Source organism: Balaenoptera ricei, chromosome 15 (genome assembly GCF_028023285.1).
Source record: "Balaenoptera ricei isolate mBalRic1 chromosome 15, mBalRic1.hap2, whole genome shotgun sequence".
Taxonomy (NCBI): domain Eukaryota; kingdom Metazoa; phylum Chordata; class Mammalia; order Artiodactyla; family Balaenopteridae; genus Balaenoptera; species Balaenoptera ricei.
Genome location: NC_082653.1, coordinates 12,376,570 through 12,397,586, shown reverse-complemented (window position 1 = coordinate 12,397,586; position 21,017 = coordinate 12,376,570). Strand labels below are relative to the sequence as shown.

The following is a 21,017-nucleotide window of genomic DNA, read 5'->3' as shown; positions in this document are numbered from 1 at the left end:
AGACAATCTTATTTACAAAGCAGAAATAGAGACACAGATGTAGAGAACAAACGTATGGATACCGAGGGGGAAAGTGGGGTGGTGGGATGAACTGGGAGATTGGGATTGACATATATATACACTATTGATACTATATATAAAATAGATAACTAATGAGAACCTATCGTGTAGCACAGGAACTCTACTCAGTACTCTGTGGTGACCTAAATGAGAAGGAAATCCAAAAAAGAGGAAGAACTCTTTGTGTAGAAGGATTTGTGCTAACTTTCTGCCCTTTTGGGGTATTAGCACTGAGCAGGCTATCAATGTCATTCATTCATTAACATTAATGATGTTAATTAACATCATTTTTAAATTTATTTACTTACTTATTTTCGGCTGCGTTGGGTCGTTGGGTCTGTGTTGCTGCGCGGGGGCTTTCTCTAGTTGCGGCGAGCGGGGGCTGCTCTTCGTTGCGGTGCGCGGGCTTCTCATTGCAGTGGCTTCTCTTGTTGCGGAGCACGGGCTCTAGGCACACAGGCTTCAGTAGCTGTGACATGCAGGTTCAGTAGTTGTGGCTCACAGGCTCTAATGGCTTCATTAATACACACCTCAAAAGTCACCAATTTGTAAATGCTGAACAGGGTGTGGAGAAAAAGGAACCTCCTTATGTTGTTGGTAGGAATGTAAATTGGTGCAGCCACTATGGAGAACAGTATGGAGGTTCCTTAAAAAACTTAAGACAGAGTTACCATGTGATCCAGCAATCCCACTCCTAGACATATATCCAGAAAAGACAAAACCTCTAATTCAAAAAGATACATGCACCCCCAATGTTTATAGCAGCCCTATTTACAATAGCCAAGACACGGAAGCAACCTAAGTGTCTATCAACAGAGGAATGGATAAAGAAGACGGGTGTGTGTGTGTGTGTGTGTGTGTGTGTGTGTGTGTGTATAGGAATATTAGCCATAAAAAGGAATGAAATAATGCCATTTGCAGCAACATGGATGAACCTAGAGATTATCATACCAAGTGAAGTAAGTCACACAGAAAAAGGCAAATATCATATGATATCGCTTATATGTGGAATCTAAAAAAAATTATACAAATGAACTTATTTACAATAGAAAAATAGACTCACAGACATAGAAAACAAACTTAACGGTTATCAAAGGGGAAAGGTGGGGTGGGGAGGGAGGGATAATTTAGGAGTTTGGGATTAACAGATATACACTACTATATGTAAAACAGATAAACAATAAGGACCTACTGTATAACACAGGGGACTATATTCAAGATCTTGTAATAACCGATAATGGAAAAGAACGTGAAAAAGATATTATATAGATATAGATATTTATAGATATAGATATCTGAATCACTTTGCTGTACACCTGAAACTAACAACATTGTAAATCAACTATACTCCAATTAAAAAAAAAAAAAGGCGAATTCGTGACTTCTTTAGAGTCCCACACTTGCTCCTGCCTCAGGGCCTTTGCCCATGCTGTTCCTCTGCCTGGAAGGCACTTTCTCTAGATGGCTTCATGGCTAGTTCCTCCTCCCGGGTTCAACCGAAACACTAACTCCTTGTGCCTTCTTGGTGTCCTCCTCAGAGCTCACCACCATCTGTAATGATCTGTTTGATATGTCTCCCCGCACTGAAATGGGGGAATGGAGTCGGGGCAGGAACCAGGGCTGTTTTGTTTATGACAATCTCACCAACCAGAACACAGTACCAGATATAAAATTCACTCAGTGAACTTTTGGTGAAAGAATCCAGGGTTTTTAATGTTTTTTTTTAGTTCTTTTATTTATTTATTTTTAATTTATTTATTTTATTTATTTTTGGCTGTGTTGGGTCTTTGTTGCTGCGTGCGGGCTTTCTCTAGTTGCGGTGAGCGGGGGCTACTCTTCGTTGTGGTGCGTGGGCTTCTCATTGCAGTGGCTTCTCTTGTTGCGGAGCACAGGCTCTAGGCATGCAGGCTCAGTAGTTGTGGCTCGCGGGCTCTAGAGCGCAGGCTCAGTAGATGTGGCGCACGGGCTTAGTTGCTCCGCAGCATGTGGGATCTTCCCAGACCAGGGCTTGAACCTGTGCCCCCTGCATTGGTAGGCAGATTCTTAACCACTGCGCCACCAGGGAAGCCCAGGGATTTTTTTTTTTTAAGTGGAAATTCTAGGGTGATCATGGGACAGTTCACAAACTCAGGGGAATTTGGTAATTTCCTGTGCTCTCTTGAGTTGCTGGCAATTCCACTCTCCATTTGCCTTGCTCAGCTTGAAGAGGAAGCTGCCACCCAAAGACTCCACTTGCCCTCTATACCTGCCATGGTGGAAATTAGCACTAGGCACCTGCTTCCCCTGAGAGCATTCAGGAAGATGCTCAGTCCTCAACTCCAAAGGTGCCCAAAGGGCTCCGGTTTGAAACTCCACATTCCCTGGATTCTTGCTGGTCTCACTTCCCCCTTCCCCTCCACCAAAGGAGGTGAGAAAGAGAACTTCATTTCTTCTGTTAGGCTTCCCTGTTGATCATTTGATAGGCTTTTTGCCATTTCAGCCATTGTTCAGCGTTTTTTGTTTTTGTTTTTTCCATTTCTTTGATAGCACCAGAGCAGTGATCAAATAATGATCATTTACTGGATTTTTAATGTGCAAGGCATTTGTTCTGCATATATTATCCCCTTTAATCCTCACAACCACTCCATAAGGACATAAGATAGCTACCATCATCACACCCCATTTTTTTTTTTTTGGCTGTGCAGCTTGTGGGATCTTAGTTCCCCAACCAGGGATCAAACCCGTGCCGCCTGCAGTGGAAGCACAGAGTTCTAACCACTGGGCCGCCAGGGAATTCCCATCACACCCCATTTTTTAACATGGGGCTCAGAGAGTTCAAGGAACTTGCCTAAGGCCACACAGCTAGATTTGGCGCCCTGCAGTCTGGCTCTAGAGCCTGCCTCTTAACCATTGCCCCACACCACCTATCAGTGCTTGTGAGAGCCGTCAGCTCCTGTCCCCATCCCTCTCCTCCACTACACCTTTTTTTTGGGAGGGGGCGGGGGGCCATGTGGCTTGCGGGATCCTAGTTCCCTGACCAGGGATCGAACCCTGGGCCCTTGGCACTGGAAGCTCAGAGTCCTAACTACTGGACTCCCAGGGAGTTCCCTCCACTGCATCATTGATGCTTCCTTCAGTCCCTCCCTAAGGAGGGATCTCGCACAAGGGAAGGGCTATTTAATGTGCTGGAGACCAGACAGATGGATGTATTGATAGATCGTTGTGGCACTGGCTCCAGAGGGCAGAGAGCACAGCCCACTACTGACATCTGCTGGCTGTGGGGCAGAAATACAACCGTGGGCTCACATGCAGTAAGTCTACATATTTCAAAGTTATATGTCAAGCTATAAGCTTTCGAATAAAACAGACCCTAACCTCCTTCCTTGATAAATACCTTTGTAATACCTGCAAGTCCAGGTTCAAAAGTTGAAATCTCAGGCTCCCCAGAGTTCCCCATGCCAGAACAGAGCAGCGGGGGGGAGAATTGGCCTTTGTCCTGCACCCTTTCTTCTCCCCGCTCAAGCCTCAACTTGCACCACAGGGCTTTGAATGTGTGTGTGGATATAAAGCTCTGTCCAAACCCGCTGCAGGGGCTTCCCTGGTGGCACAGTGGTTAAGAATCCACCTGCCAGTGCAGGAGACACAGGTTCGAGCCCTGGTCCGGGAAGATCCTACATGCCGCGGAGCAACTAAGCCTGTGTACCTAGAGCCCATGCACCGCAAGGAGGAGGAGCCCCCGCTCGCCACAACTAGAGAAAGCCCGCGTGCAGCAATGAAGACCCAATGCAGCCAAAAGTAAAATAAATAAATTTATTTTTTAAATAAACCAGCTGCGAACACGTCTGCCCCCCAGTCACACTTCCAGCTTACAGGCGCTCACGCCGGCTGTGCATTTGCTCTCAGAAGTAACCCGGGCAAGAGATTTCCAGAGACCCTGGAAGAGAGCTCAGGGCCTAAGGGTGGGGACTTCCAGGGTCCTGCACGACTGGAACGTGGTCTGAAAGGGGGTGGCACAGGTTCGGGGGAGCACGGAAGGGCACCCACTTGACCTGTGGACCCCTTGCCTGTGGGCAGGGAGTGGCTGGAGGAGGGCCAGCGTGGAGCCCTCTAAGGCACAGTGGCCAAGGTCCGAAGGCTTGCGCAGCTCTAAAGTAGCACACCTGGGAAAACGGAGGACTGGGGACAATGGGAGGGCGTCAAGAACGTACTCCCACCGGTCATAACAAATGGTCATAACAGCTAACACTGTTGGGCGCTGTTTCCCAGGTGCCCTTTTGTGGGCTTCATATATATTGGCTCTTTGATCCTCACTACCACCCTGAGGGAAAATAATATTATTACCCGTATTTTAGAGATTAGGCAACCAAGTTATAAGTAACTTGCCCAGTGTCACACAGATGGCATTGGGGTCTTAACCTCGGTAGTCTGGCTCAAATCCACGCACTTAACTAGCATGATACAAAAGGATGAAAGAATTCTGGCAATAAAGGGATGCTGAAAGATATGTCAGTTATATCTCAAGGACTTCCCTGGTGGTGCAGTGGTTAAGAATTCGCCTGCCACTGCAGGGGACACGGGTTTGAGCCCAGGTCCGGGAAGACCCACATGCCACGGAGCAACTAAGCCCGTGCACCACAACTGCTGAGCCAGTGCTCTAGAGCCCGCGAGCCACAACTACTGAGCCCACATGCCTAGAGCCTGTGCTCCGCAACAAGAGAAGCCACTGCAAGGAGAAGCCCGTGCACCACAACAAAGAGTAGACCCTGCTCGCCGCAACTAGAGAAAGCCCGCGCACAGCAACGAAGACCCAACGCAGCCAAAAATAAATAAATGAATGAATAAATTTATTTTAAAAAATTATATCTCAATAAAACTGGGGGAGGGGAAGAGCCAGGAAATTGTTAACAGAAAGAAAGTAGGTCCAACCGTACTGATACCAGACAAGAATTGGAAGAGGAAAGCTTTGAAAGGGCCAAAGAGGAATATTTCACATTATCAAATGGTAGACTTCATCAGGAAGAAAGGGCAGGAACCCTTTATCCACCTAACAGCTTCAAACTATAAATCAAAAGCTGACTGAAGTACCCTTTAACAATGAACCACGATGGGAGACTCACACGCCTCTCAGAGAACATCAGATAAAGAACATTTAAAAAATAAGAACATAAAGGGCTTAAATATTCAATATATTATCTACAGCTAATGTCCTAATTAGTGAAAGACCAAAAGCTGTTTGTACCATGTGAATTTTCTACCATGTGCACAAGAAAGAAAGGTGCCTCCATTTAAAAAAAGGTAAGAAACAGCAATCTGACACGTCTCAATTTTAGCTGTCAACACTTTTCTGCATCTCAGCTGGGCTTTAAAAGTGAGATAGAACCAAAAGAAGACTTCTTCTTTCCAAGCACAGCCAGATGTGTCCATGCCCTTCTGAATCCAAGTAAAATGTAAGAGTATCTTCCTTTTTTCAGGAAATCTTTCCATACAGTATATGCATTGTTTTCTCAGGGTTTGGAAAGAAAGAAAACTACATGCATACTCAGTTCTAGCTCCTGAAAATGGCTGAATTATTTTCCTTGGTTTCCAGCACAACAGCAGTTGTGGCAAACCTAAGAGTGTGTGTACGTGGGGGCAGGGAGGATGGGGATCCCCAGGGAATCTTCATGGATCACCCATGCCCCACAGAGGATGGAGAGGACCCACAAGCCTTTCTGTGCCCTCACCCCTGTAGTTCTTGAGGCTGCTACGGGTAAGGGGAGAGCGCCCCGCTGGAGCCACGTCCACAGACGTGATAACCTTGGCACATCTTGAGGGCTTCCTACAGAAATGGGCAGTGATGCTAGACAGACACAAGATGCCAGCCAGCTTCCTTCCTGATTGGCTCTCGGGGATGAAAAACCGTTAAGTCATCAGGGTTGCTCTCACCAGGACTAGAGGAAAATGTCCAGGAAAGCAGACTAGTATGATCAAGATGATTGCTTATACTATTGCTGCAATGGTAAAAATACATCTTTTCCACCAGTATCCTAATAATGTACACCTTTCTCAATGGTCTTCACCTATTTATATAGGGCATTTAATTCAACATTCAACAAATATTTATTGAACAGCTACGCTGTGCTAGGTGCTGGGGGTATAGCTGTAAATAAGAGAAAGTCCTTGTTTTTTGTTTTTTGTTTTTAATTAATTTATTTATTTATTTATGGCTATGTTGGGTCTTCGTTTCTGTGCGAGGGCTTTCTCTAGTTGTGGCAAGCGGGGACCACTCTTCATCGCGGTGCGCGGGCCTCTCACTATCGCGGCCTCTCTTGTTGCGGAGCACAAGCTCCAGACGCGCAGGCTCAGTAGTTGTGGCTCACGGGCCCAGTTGCTCCACGGCATGTGGGATCTTCCCAGACCAGGGCTTGAACCCGTGTCCCCTGCATTAGCAGGCAGATTCTTAACCACTGCGCCACCAGGGAAGCCCGAAAGTCCTTGTTTTAATAGCCTCCTTAGGCAGGTCCGGGGGGGACAATTGAAAAAGAGACAATTGGGGACTTCCCGGCAGTCCAGTGGTTAAGACTCCGGCCTCTCAATGCAAGGGGCACAGGTTCCGTCCCTGGTCGGGGAACTAAAATCCCGCATGCTTCACGGCGCGGCCAAAAAAAAAAAAAGGAGACAATTACAGGGAGTGATAAGATGTGAAGAAGATGATATAATGGAGGTAGGGCTGTCAGATAAAATACAGGACACTTGGTTCAATGTGAATTTCAGATAAACAGTATAATTTTTTTAGTGTAACTACGTCCCATGCGATATTTATACTAAAAAATCATGCATTGCTTTTCTGAAATTCACGTTGCACCGGGTGTCCTGTATTTCATTTGCTAAATCTGGCAACCCTAAATGTCTCGTTATTGGGTGGTGAGGAGTGGGTAATTTTGTTTGGAAAAAAGTGGAAGGCCTCTTTGAGGAGGTGACATTTGAGCTGGAATCTGAAGGTGCAGAAAAGCCAGTCTTTCAAGGATCTAGAAGAGCCTTCCAGACAAAGAGGGAAGAGCACGTAGGAATGAGGTAGGAATAAGCTTGGAGCTTGGAAGAGCAGAAGGGCAGGTGGGGTGGCTGAGCTGAGTGAGGGTGGAGGGAAGCAGAGAGGAAGGTGATGAGTCAGACGGGTTGGCAGGAGCCAGATCTTGTAGGGTTTGTGGGCTATAATGAGAGAGGTTGAGTAATTTTACCAAAAACTTATAACTACAACCCTTCTACTCAAACAGAGCAACTTCTTACATTTTACACATAGGAGTTGCTTTTACATGTCTGTAGCAAGGGTGCAGTCAAAGATAGATAAACAAACACAGCCGGACATTGTTAAAGTGGTGAAAACAGATTTTATTCTGTAATTACTGGTAATTACTGATGGAGAAAGAGCTGAGCTCATTCGGGACTTGTGCGGAGGTGATTGGATGTTTTAAAAGGAGAATGAGGGAGTAAGGAAAGAACAGGGGCTCAAGTGAAAAGTTAGAGAGTTGGTCAGTGTAAATGTGATGAGACCAGCAGTGTCTGCTAGCTGGGAATTACCAAAGTTAGGCTTCTAGCCTCCCATAGAGACTGGGAGACAGAGACCCTACCTTCCTGATGATTACATTTCAAAGGAAGGGCTTTCAGGTCCTTAAGAAAGACATCCCTGAAGTGTAGGAGATACATATACCTCTCAAAGGGACAGAGGAAGGAGTTCACAATTGTAAGCCCTTTTCAGTAAATGCTTTAAGAAAGGGAGGTTGGAGCTCATCCTCAGATCTTGGTTAGAAAAAAACAGTAAATTCTCTTGGTGGCACTGAGTTTTCTCAGGCAGTCGTGAGGGGGTGGGGTCACTGGGGTCATCCTAGGGACACAGCCTTGTGTTGCTAGAAGCCATGTTCGAGATTGGTCAGCGCTTAGTGTAGAGGTTTGGACGGAGTCACCACGGGCTGAGAGCTCTGCTATCCTCAGTGCCTATAACCTTTTGTTCCTATATTTGTTTCCTCGAATGATGACCAAATAGCATGCCTTTCAGTCCCAGGAGTAGCAAGCTAGCAATTCCAAGGGATGGGCTCTGAGGGGAGACAGCTGAGCCTGTTGAGGGAGGCGGAGGAGGGGGCCAAAACTGAGGGTTGGGATTTCCATAAGTCACCATTGGTTCCTCTTTCCCGCACTCAGTGTGTCGTAAGATCCTATGGGCTCTACCTCTAAAATATATCCTGAAGCTGTCCACTTCTCTCCACACACACTGCTACCCACCCTAGTCCAGGCCTAACGTCTCTTTCCTGGATGCCTCCAGCAGCTTCCTCACTGGTCTCCCTGCTTCAAGGTCTTCCCCCATACAGTCCAAGCAGCAACTGGTGGACCTTTTAAAATATAAATTCGGTGGTCATCCTGTAATGGGTGCACTGGCTTAAGAGGCCTACATCATCTGGCCCCTGCTGACCTAACTTCATCTCCTGCCATGCTCCACTTTATTTTTTAAGCCCCAGCCTAGCACAGTCCTGCCTCAGAGCCTTTGCTATTAGCATCCCCTCCTCCTGGAACGGTCTGCAGGCTGATCCACAGCTGTCTCCTTGTTGAAATTCAAGTCAATTGTCACTGGTTTAGAGGTCTCCTCTGGCCATCCCATTGACATTCTACGTCACTGCTGCCACATCATTCTGTTTTTAAATCCTATGAGAAGACTCATAGCACTTATCAAATTTGAAATTATCTTGTTTATTCCGTTCCTCCCTCTAAAACATAAGCTCCATGAGGGGCAGACAGTTCTCTTCGATTGGAGACGCTTTGGACATGACTTTGGGCAGTTCGTTCAACAGTTATATAAGACCTACTAGGTGCCTGACATCAAAATAGGCCACAATGCAGCGGCCACGCGCCCAATCTGTGCTCGTCTCAAAATGGGCATTGCGATGCCCTACGGAGCGTTCAAAGCCAAAGGGCATTGTCGCTTGTGACGTCAGCACACAGAGCGGGGCCGCGATTGGCGAGTCCAGCCTGGGTGGAGCCGAGCGCCCTCGGCCCCGCCCCTTGCCTCGTCCCCGCTCACGCATGCGCCTCGACCACAGCCTCGCTGCCGCGCCATTTTGCCGGGGTTTGAATGTGCGGTGGAGCGGCAGCAGGGGTGGGTATTGCCGGCTACGGTCCGCGGCTGAGATTCCCTTCTCCGTACCCGTACCCCACGAGGTAAGGCGCGGGCGTGCACGGCCTGGCACAGTGGCCTCTTGGGACCCGGCTGCGGGAGGGATGAGGCGCTCCCGGCACTTCCGAACGCTGGGAAGCAAGGACCGCACTTCTGGGCGAGAGCGGAATATGGGCCCGTGTCCCGGGCAGCGCCCTCGGGCAGGGTCTTCGCCGACGGGTCTCGCCTCCCCTCTTGGCGTCCCAGGTCTGAGGCCCAGGCCCGGCGGCCCCCGAGCCTGCGAGGGGCGAGGGCAGCCCAGGCGCGGCCTAACCAGAGCGGCCCCAGCGCCCGCCCCTTCCCCTCCAGCGCCGTGCTGATTGGCCGCGCCGCTCGGGAAGGCCGCCTCTTATTGGTGGCGCCCGCGCGTCCGTTCTCGGCGCTCTGGGCCACCCGCAACGCGAGCGTAGTGCGGCAGCCAGGCCTGTCCGGCGGCGGAGCGGGCTTGCGGGCAGCCGCCCCGACCACCTCTTCCCCTGGCCTCACTTTCTCATTAAGGAGGCGGTGGAGCGGCACCTCCCAGTGCTTCAGTCTCCGCGACTGTAACACGGGCTTCGTGATCTCACTTTGGTGAGTTGCTCGTGAAGATTAGCTTGTAGTCCGTGCACCGGGGGTCCACGCACCTGCGCGGTAACACGGGGTCCGCCTCTTGGGGGAGACGCTGTGGCGTGGTATACCGTTCGGAGCATGGAATTCAGCTTTGGAATGAGAAGGCCTGGGTCCGTTCCAGATTTAGCCTCTCCCTAGGGGTGTAACATAGGGCTGGTCTCTTCATCTCTCCGGCCTCCACTTCCTTATTTGCCAAGTGGGGTTGAAAACATCTACTTCGTAAAGTGGCTGAGGATCCACTGAGTTACTACCGTGGTTTACAAAGTCCCGTCGGTGGTGACCATTGTCCGCCTCTCCCATCTGTCTCTTCTCCTCCTTAGCCACTGTAGCCATACTGCTGACCTTTCTTTTTCTTAAATGTTCCAAGCTCATGTCCTCCATAAAGCGTTTGGACGCGCCTTTCCTCTGCTTGGAAATTACCAACATCAGGTCTTTGCTGGTTCCCTGTCCTTCGAGTTTCACTCCCCGTACGCCTTTTTTGACAAACCTCTCAAAGGATCTCTTTCCTTCAACTCTTCATCACATCACCCGAGTTTTAGTTACTTCACAGCTTTTATCATATGCTAGAATCACGTGTAGTTTACTTGTTTATTGTCTTCCTCAACTGCTAGGATGTAAAAAAGCAAGGACCTCCCCTGTCTCATTACTGCTGTACGCAGATAGCTGTTGCTTGCCACGTGGTAGATGCGCAAGTATTATTCCTTGGAATAATAATGCACAGAAAGGGGCTTTTTACTCTTGGATCCTAACAGTGCTCTTTTTCTCCTCCACTTGGGCCCCCATAGTCAAATGTTTGGCCCTTTTTGGTGTGTCTCCATTTTTTGCATAATTCTTGGGACTTGATCTACCCAGCCTCTTCCCTCTTAAGACCCTTAATCTTTCATTTCTTTACATCAGTGCAAGAGACTTCTCTCTCCCCTTCTGTTTACTTTGATTTCTGCTGGTTGGGGACTGGGATAGAGGGAAACCATTTCCTGTATAGTATTAGATGGGTTTCGGGGGCAGTGCTCTACCTTTGGTATTGTTCCTTTATTCATTTAATAACTTGATTGAGCATCCACTTAATCTCTGTGAATACAGTGAAGAAACAAAAATGGACGAAGTCCCTTCCCTTGGGAAGCTTATATTTTAGTGAGAGAAAGAAACAAGAATACAAATAAATGACCTAGATAATTTCAGATAGTGACAGACGAAGGCGACTTCTCTGAGGAGGTGGCATTTGAGCTGAGACCAGCTATGGAAAGATGAGGGAACAGAACATTCCAGGCAGAGAGAATAGAAAGTACAAAGGGCTCGGGACAGGAACAAGCCTGGAATATTTGAGGAAAATCCAGCTTGCACAGAGTAGTATATGAAGGGAGAGGTATCCAGGGGCCAGATCACATAGGGCTTTGCAGACAATGTAAAAAGTTTGGATTTGCATCTCATTGGTATGTTCTTGTGATTAGAAAGCAGAGAGTGGGGCTTCCCTGGTGGCGCAGTGGTTAAGAATCCGCCTGCCAATGCAGGGGATGCGGGTTCGAGTCCTGGTCCGGGAAGATCCCACATGCCCACTAAGCCCGTGCACCACAACTACTGAGCCCACGTGCCACAGCTGCTGAAGCCTGCATGCCTAGAGCCCATGCTCCGCAACAGGAGAAGCCACTGCAGTGAGAAGCCCGCACACCGTAACGAAGAGTAGCCTCTGCTGTCTGCAACTAGAGAAAGCCCGTGCGCAGCAACAAAGACCCAACGCGGCCAAAAATAAATAAATAAATTTATTAAAAAAAAAAAAAAAGCAGAGGGTGGATTGAGGTGTTGGGATATGTTCTTGATGTGTGTGTGCGCCAGATAGTTTTCATTTATTGGATCTCTCTCCCTTTCCCCAAATGTAAGGCCTCAGGAATGGTTCTCTAATGTGGAGGAAATATCTAAGGAAAAGGCACACATGTTGGATCAACTTATGTCACAGATGTCTGTGAGATGGCCTTGGAAAGCAAAGCTTTTATTCCAAAAATTTTCATCTGTAATTGAGGGCCTGTGAGAAGAGGCTAGACTTAGGCCCAGCTATTCTTTCAACAAGAAGAACTTGGGATTTAGATAAGTCTGTCATAATTGATTTATTGTGGTACATATTTTTTATTTTTTGTGTATTGGTAGGGATTTCCAAAAATAGCTCAGTGGAGAAGTAAAGTTATCACCCCTTATTTAAAGGCAAAAGTGAATTTTTTCATTTCTAGTTTGAGTCTTTAAAGTCAATAACACTTTTTACATTTATATATTGCTAACATTTCCAAGTGTTAAAGTACCTTCACCTGTGGCAAATAAGATAATTTAATTAGACCTTGATCTTGCTGATATATTGTGAAAATCTGTGGAGTATTCTCTAAAATTACCTGATTTGTCATACTTTCCCAAATCAAGGCTAAGCTTATAAATTGGGTGTATAGACATTGTCACTGAGGAGATAGAAAAAGGATTTGTTGACATTTAGTCCCTTAACTAACATTAAAAATATAGGACTTATATAGTATTTTAACTTTCAGGGTTGTAGCATGCATATTTATATCCTCCTCCCCTCACGCCTCACACAGTTTTTCCCCCTACACACTTTTTTTTAATTTAAAAATAGTTCCACCCTAGCACTTCAACTTTGTTGTTTTATGGGGTCACTCTGTCATGTGCTCTTAGAATCAGTTGTCTCCAGCTCTTCCTGGTTGTCACAGTCAATTGACCAAAATAAATGTGAAGAATGATAGTGCTTTTTGATGGGGAAAAAAAATCAATAAAGGGTACGTAGCCTTTGAAAATCGTACAACAAATATGTAGTAGGTACCCTTCACTGTTTTAAGGGTCTAGGGAGATTGCAGTGAACAAAACACAAAGTCCCTGCTCACATGGAGCTTACAGTCTAATGGAGGGAAAAGCATGGTAAAGAAGAAAGCAATTCATATGCCTGATAAAATTGACTTGGAAAAACAGAGTAAGAGAATGGAGAGTGGCTGAGGTGGGTGCTCTTTTAGATGCGATGGTCCAGGACAGCGTCTCTAAAAAGAGATGACGTTTGCAAAGAGACCTGAATGAAGCGGGCAGTGAGCCACAAAGCTCTCCAGGGGCAGAGATATCCAGGCAGACGGGACAGTAAGTGCAAGCCTCCGAAACAAAAGTGCTGGCAGTGTCAGATATGAACAATAATACAGGACAGATTTCAAATTCACATCTTCAAGCATTTTTGAATGAACAGAAACTAGTTATGGCAGTAAGTTGGTCACTGTTTATCTGGCAGGTGTAACTGAGTTCCTACATTATGTCGGGCCTGCTAGTAACTGACCCTCAGAGAGAACAGTCTCCAATCCAAACTGGATCCATGTTTTAGCTGGCTCGCTGACACATTGCCTTATCCATTAGTTCATGCAGCAAATGCTTAATGAATGTCTACTGTGTGCCTGGCAGTGTTGAAGGTCCTGGGTATACAGAGAGGAGCAAGACCTACAAAGTCCCTGCCCTAAGGAGCTTACAAATAAGAGATAACAAGTCAAAGGTATCAGATGAGGATAGATGCTATTGACAGTACAATAGGGATGAGGTAGATGATAGTCATGGAAGGCTCTTTTGAGGATTTGACAGTGGGCTGACAGCTGAATGTTACCTGGTATCAAATTAGAAGGAAGGGCATTATTACAGGCAGAGAGAACTGTCTTCGTCTGGTTTGAGGAACATAAAGAAGGCTTTGGGGGCTGGAACATAGGGGCAAGAAGAAGGTAGGAGACGAGGTTGACAGGTGCCAGATTGCATGGGACTCTGTCATGAAGAAAGTTAGTAAAAGGCAGATTTATTGAGGAGTGTCTTTAAAAACTCAACAAAATAGATTCAGTTAACATCTATAATCCCCTCAGCACACACACACAGTTTCTAACATGTTGCCTTGCATAAATCCCAAAAGGTAGAATAATTTGCATGTGGCAAAGTAAGTTTTTTTTTTAGCTCAGATATACTGATGTAAATGGTTTTGCTTGGCAACAGCAAACTTTCATGATTTCATAACAGATTCAGCATTGCAACACAGAAAAAAGAATGGGAAATGAATTAAATCACTGCTTTCCAACTTGTGTTCCATAATAAAGTGGTTCGGTGGCCAAGTGATGGGAGGAACTCGATTAAAGAACGTTAAATGGATAACTTACTCTTTGAGTTCCTGAAGCCTTTAAAGTGAATCTCCAAAAGAGGGGGAATATGATGCGTAGCATTTTCCGAACTTTTGGTATAAAAACCAGAAAGAGTAGCCTCTTGATAAATTCTGTGTGTGGTTAAGCAGGACTTGATATTCATGCCCATAGAGTGGTTTGCCCTGGGTCAAAGGAGGTGAATATATAGGTGGGGGAATCTACTAAATCATTCAGCATATTGGCTTCCCTTATGATAAAAACGACTGTACTGAGGAGAATACAGATAGTTTTAAACATATCAGTCTCCTTAGCAGGTTGTGGTTTCTGGCTGTGGAGGAGTACTCCGCACAAGCACAGCATTAGCCATAGCCCTTTATAAAATCTTTCTAGCTTAGTGACGAGATGAAGTGTTATGGCTTCTTTTGTTTGGATCAGTCTTATTCAAAATCTCAGTCATCTTTGACTTCTGCCTCCCCCTACTTCTAATCTGGCTGTCTCTTTTCACATCGTTCTTTCGCTGGTGCTTCCGCTCTAGTTCAGCCCTCGGTCATTATTTCCACTTGAGAGACAGCCTTGGGTAGTAGGAATAGGGTAGACCTATAGGGTCAGACTGATTTGAATCTAATCTTTATTTATTAACTTGGGGAAAGTTAGTTAATCTCTCAGAGTTGCCTTCCTTGATTGTAAAATGGTTATTGTGTGAAATGATGTGAAGTGTATCATCTAGCACTGTGCCTGGTTCATGTTTGTGACCCTTCCCCCATTTTACAAAAGTGTCCTAATAGATCTTCTGTTCTCTTCCTCGACTCCAATCTGCAAACCATTACCAGCCCAAAGTACATATATTCCACTTAAGTTTTTACCCATTTCAAAAAACCTTTAGTGCCTTCCTCTTTTGTACATTAAATCATGAAATTCTTCAGCTAAGTATTGGGGAACCTATATGATCTGAGCTCAGCCTCCAAGTCCACTGTTCCCCAAAGGAGCTATGGATTCTTACCATCTCTGTACTTTGCTCACACTATTGCCTGTATGAGATGGGTCCTCATTCCACTTGGCCTATCCAAATCTATATATCCTTCAAGTTCACAGCCTCTGGGAAGTCTTGGACCACAAATACTCCAGTGACTCTCTTCTTAACCTAGCAGTTAAGTTGCTGTCTGTGTAATTCATTTGGCACTTAACACTCAAAAGTGCTTCAGAATTCAGATTTTTTTTTTTTTGAAATGCACTTGCTGTAGATTATGCAGCATCCCCAGTGGGGCATGGGGTATCGCCCCACAATCGAATACGTTATTTAGTGAAACAAATTTACATACTAAGTGAGATATTTATATTTACAGCCTCAGACAGTTCAGGCCAGGTTTTGTTGCCAAGTGAGTTTGCCACAAACTTGTTAAAAAAAACTCAGTTTATAGATGTTTGGATCTCAAAACTGCAGGAAAGGGATTATAGGTCTGTAGTTGGTATTTCAGTTTTATCTTGTCTTCCAACTAGGCTTTTTTTTTTTTTTGGCTGTGTTGGGTCTTAGTTGCGGCACTCAGGATCTTTTGTTGTGGCGCACAGGCTTCTCTCTAGTTGTGGCGCATGGGCTTAGTTGCTCCATTGCATGTGGGATCTTCCTGGACCAGGGCTCGAACCCATGTCCCCTGCATTGGCAGGTGGATTCTTAACCACTGCACCACCAGGGAAATCCTCCTTGTCTTTTTGATGATCGCCATTCTAACAGGTGTGTGGTGTTAATCTCATTGTACTTTTGATTTGCATTCCCTCATGTTTAATGATGTTGAGCTCCTTTTCATGTACCTGTTGGCCAACTGTATGTTTTCTTTGGAAAAATGTCTGTTCAGCTCTTCTGCCCATTTTTCAATTGGATTTTTTTTCCCAAGTTGTATGAGTTTTTTTTTAATATATGTTTTGGAAATTAACCTTTTTATCAGATATGATTTGCAAATATTTCCTCCCACTTGATATGTTGTCTTTTCGTTTTGTTGATGTTTCCTTTTGCTGTGCAGACACTTTTTAGTTTGATGTAGTCTGACTTGCTTATTTTTGCTTTTGTTGACTTTGCTTTTGGTGTGGAAAATTGCTTTTTAATTATAATCACAGCTGTCATCTTATGAACCCCAAAATTATCTTCCCAGGTGCAAATTCTCAGTATGTAGTTTGTTGTCAATAGCTATGGTTGCATGTTGTACACAAAGGAATTTATTCTGGTTTTTTATCTCAGAACTCTTTGGGATCCTTAGAGTTAAGGATGCTTAAAATTTTAATTTTTTATTGTGGGGCTTTAAAAAAATAAACCTAGTGATTTGTGTTTTTAACCCTAGTTTATGGTGTGTTTTTTCTTCTTTGTCTCAAAATTATCCCACTACTGTTTCAAAAAAGCCCACCTTATCTTCTGGAACCTTGTCTCAGCTAAGAGTAAGCAAGGCTTATAGCCCACACATAAAATGTAACAAGTAGATGACTTTCAGAGAGGGGGACACCCGTAATATAAAATGATTCTTTTATGTAAATCACTGTGTCCCCATGTGACCAATTACCCAAACCTCATTTTTTGTTTTAGGTTCTGTGGCAATGGAGCTCAGCGATGCAAATTTGCAAACGCTAACAGAATATTTAAAGAAGACTCTTGATCCTGATCCTGCCATCAGACGTCCAGGTAAAGAAAATAAATACTGTTTTGTGATTGATTTATTCTTAAAGGACAGGTGAGGGAAACATTTGTGCAATATGCCTGTTTGTAAATAAAATTAAAAAAAAAAAGATTTACACTTGAATTCTTAGGCATAGTTTATTTTTCATTCTCTAGCCATAAAGTCTTTAGTTGGCTGCTTATAGCTGCTATAACATATGGTGGTGTGGGGTTTTTTTGTTTTTGGTTTATTTTTTGAGTAAAATAACTTTTATCCCTTCTGGGGTAAAAAGGACTAGTAAGTTTAGGATGCTTTGTCCCTTGACCTTTCTGAAAATCGCTATACACCTGCCTGTTTTAGAGACATAATAATTAGGGCAGAGAGGTAAGAGTTAATTGCCTAAAAAGTGATTAAGTGAATGAAACTAGGCAATCAGACACTGTCTCTTAAATCACCATGTTGGGTTTGATTTAATTAGTATATTTTAAGATCTAGGGTTCCTCCTCCTCTCTCCCCCCTCCCAAATTTGACCAGTTTTCATTAGAGATTTAGTATACGCTTAGAATTATAAACTCCGATGCCCACAGGAGTCACACCTAAAGGTAAATGAAGGAGGCAGGCCAAGGGGGTTAAGTGCCTTGGTTAAGGGGCAAATATTATTTGGAACCAGCTAACTCTGGGGGATTCACACCAGTCTTGCAAGATGAGATTTCCAGCTTGGCTTGAAAAATAAGGATATTTATATGAAGTGTTCTCATCTTTTTTTTTTTTTTTTTAATTTTATTTATTTATTTATTTTTGGCTGAGTTGCGTCTTTGTTGCTGCACGCAAGCTTTCTCTAGTTGCGACGAGCGGGGGCTACTCTTGGTTGCGGTGCACGGGCTTCTCATTGCGGTGGCTTCTCTTGTTGCAGAGCACGGGCTCTAGGCACGCGGGCTTCAGTAGCTGTGGCACGCGGGCTAAGTAGTTGTGAGTCGTGAGCTCTAGAGCGCAGGCTTAGTAGTTGTGGCGCAGGGGCTTAGTTGCTCCATGGCATGTGGGATCTTCCTGGACCAGGGATCGAACCCGTGTCCCCTGCATTGGCAGGCGGATTCTTAACCACTGTGCCACCAGGGAAGTCCCTCTCATTTTTTAAAAAATTCATTCATTCATTCATTCATTCATTTTTGGCTGCGTTGGGTCTTCCTTGCTGTGTGGGCTGTCCTTAGTCGTGGCGAGCAGGCTTCTCATTACGGTGGCTTCTCTTGTTGTGGAGCACGGGCTCTAGGCTTGCGGGCTTCAGTAGTTGTAGCATGCTGGCTCAGTAGTTGTGGCTCGCAGGCTCTAGCGCACAGGCTCAGTAGTTGTGGCGCATGGGCTTAGCTGCTCCGCAGCAGGTGGGATCTTCCCAGACCAGGGCTCGAACCCATGTCCCCTGCCTTGGCAGGCGGATTCTCAACCACTGAGCCACCAGGGAAGCCCGTCCCTCTCATTTTTAAATGATAGCAATTAACTTCAAAAATTTTTGAAACACCATGCAAACCAAACAGATTTCTGGGGGCCACATGTGTCTTGTGGGTAGTAAGTTGATGATCCTTCTTGTAAGCCGTATTAACCAGAAATGCTCTTAATCTGCTGCTTCGGAATTTACTGATGTGCATTCTCATCAAGAGGATTTTGGAAGCACCCCATGAAGACCCAGATGAATGCATGCACATATATGTTATATTTATATGTTATATATAGTACATAGAATTGTACACATGTTAATGCATCCATCCTAGTCTAGAAAGGCCTTTTGATTTCTGTGAGGGAAAATTGTGATTTTCCTGTTAGTGCTTAAAGAAGTAATTTGTTCTTGGATAAAAGGAAATTAATGGCTCTAGTCTTAGACTTTCCCAGAAAGCCTCTGCCAGCACTGTCTAATAAAAATTATTTTTAATAATTGTGTCTTTGTAAGGTTGAGGTGCTGTTGTCTTATGAATCAGGGATAAAATGTGGTAATAAATTGATGTTTCTGAGAAGAGTTAAGAACAGAGCATTTCCCAGGGGTTGCTGGGTATGAAATACTGACCAACCAAATATTGACGCAACCAAAGCCTTCTGTAAAACCACACAAACCATACAGAACCATAGTGTGTCCCGTCCTGAAAAATATTTTTCAGTTCGGCATTCTTCATCTTCCAAGGAACACATGGTAGACACAAAGCAGGGGGGCTTTGAGGGTGGAAGTTAAACTCTTGGGACTCAATTCGGAAAGAAGAAAGGTGTTAAATCGTATTAAATCGTAGAAGATAATACATGCTAACAGCAGACCTTTTCAATAAATATTGGAACCTTGGAATGGATGTTGCCTTATGAAGCTTAAGACAGGAAGAATTAGAAGTGCTATAAACCTTCATGGTGTGATCTGTAAACCTAGGAAATTTATTATCCCTAAATGTAGTATGAGTTTAAAACGTATGGGTAAAATTTTTGTATAAATTTATTGCTGATATTGGAAATGTTTAATTCAAGAAGAAAACTGAGGGCTAGTATGGTAGAATAAGGACTGGACTAAAATGTTTTCAGTGATGAAATCTTCTAGCTGTGTGATCTTACTTAACCTCAGTGGCCTTGTCTTTATTTTCTTTTTAACATCTTTATTGTAGTATAATTGCTTTACAGTGTTGTGTTAGTTTCTGCTGTATAACAAAGTGAATCAGCTATACATATACATATATCCCCATATCCCCTCCCTCTTGTGCCTCCCTCCCACCCTCCTTATCCCACCCCTCTAGGTGGTCGCAAAGCACTGAGCTGATCTCCCTGTGCTATGCAGCTGCTTCCCACTAGCTATCTGTTTTACATTTGGTAGTGTATATATGTCATTGCTGCTCTCTCACTTCGTCCCAGCTTACCCTTCCCCCTCCCCATGTCCTCAAGTCCATTCTCTACGTTTGTGTCTTTATTCCTGTCCTGCCCCTAGGTTCATTAGAACCGTTTTTTTTTTTTTAGATTCCATATATATGAGTTATCATACAGTATTTGTTTTTCTCTTTCTGACTTACTTCACTCTGTATGACAGACTCTAGGTCCATCTCCCTCACTACGGATAACTCAATTTCGTTTCTTTTTATGGCTGAGTAATATTCCATTGTACATATGTGAGTGGCCTTGTCTTTAAAATGAGGATAATACTACCTACCTCTCTGGGTAGTAGTGACAACATATGTGAGTAAAGCACCAGACGCATACGGTTAATGATAATATGTATTAGCATAAATTAACTCATTTAATCTTAATCACAGTACTATAAAGGAAATATTACTACCATTACTAATAGTACTAATAATAATCCTTCTGGAACAAGACAAGGTGTATGAATTTTGCCCTGAGGTCACTTAATCTCTCTGAGAAGCAGATTGTCCTTCACATGGGGTGATCATCTGATCAGGCCACCTTATAGGTTTGTGAGAATCGGGTGAGTTAACGGATGGTAAAGTGATCTGAAAACTGAGGTATTATATAAATTTAATGTAACATCATATATAGTTCATTTAATAGATAAGAGAAGTGAGGCACTAAAAGTGATAGGTTCCCCAAGGGAAAAAATATCCTAATCTTTCCATGATGCTTCAATCAGAGAGATATACATAGTTCACATATTCATGAAGTCTTAAGATTTGTTTGTAATAACAAATCTTCTAACATGGAAATTGTTTTACAGCTGAGAAGTTTCTTGAATCTGTAGAAGGAAATCAGAATTACCCACTGTTGCTGTTAACATTACTGGAGAAGTCTCAGGATAATGTTATCAAAGTGTGTGCCTCAGTAACATTCAAGAACTATATTAAAAGAAACTGGAGAATTGTAAGTATTTTGTGAGTACATAGTTTAAGACCCTGCATGTTTATAAGATTGATATATGCAGTGTTCCTGAACGATTCAGGTACAGATTAAAGATAAAAGCAGGACCCTCCTCAACAAAATATTAAAAAGTCAAATCCAAAAATGTATCAAAAGTGTAAAAATACCATGACCAAGTGGGATTTATCCCAGATATGCAAGGCTGGTTCAACATTCAAAAACCTATCGACTAACAAAAGATAAATCACATTACTATATCATTAGGTGCAGAAAAAGCATTTGTCAAAGTCCAACACCCATTCATGGTAAAAACTCAGTAAATCTGGAATAGAGAGGAATTTTCTCGGCAATGTAAAGACTGTGAAAAACCTATAGCTAACATCATACTTAATGGTGAGAAACTTGAAGCTTTCCCACCAAGATCAGTTACAAAGCAAGGGTGTCCCCTCTTACCACTCCTTTGCAACATTGTGTTGGAAGTCTTTTTTATTTTTTATTTTATATATATTCTTTTGCCATGGCATGTGGGACCTTAGTTCCTAGACCAGGGATCGAACCTGTGCCCCCTGCATTAGA

The 21,017-nt window shown here is 44.2% G+C and overlaps 1 protein-coding gene across 1 annotated transcript in view; it reads left to right on the top strand.

The window, feature by feature from the left end:
• Positions 1-9,136: 9,136 nt before the first annotated feature.
• Positions 9,137-21,017, top strand: part of CSE1L (chromosome segregation 1 like) — a 43,709-nt gene continuing 31,828 nt past the window's right edge. The window contains exons 1-3 of the mRNA XM_059896900.1: positions 9,137-9,225; positions 16,544-16,639; positions 20,302-20,444. Of these exons, the coding sequence (XP_059752883.1) occupies positions 16,555-16,639; positions 20,302-20,444 (228 nt within the window). The 5' untranslated portion in view covers positions 9,137-9,225; positions 16,544-16,554. The remainder of the gene's footprint in view (positions 9,226-16,543; positions 16,640-20,301; positions 20,445-21,017) is intronic.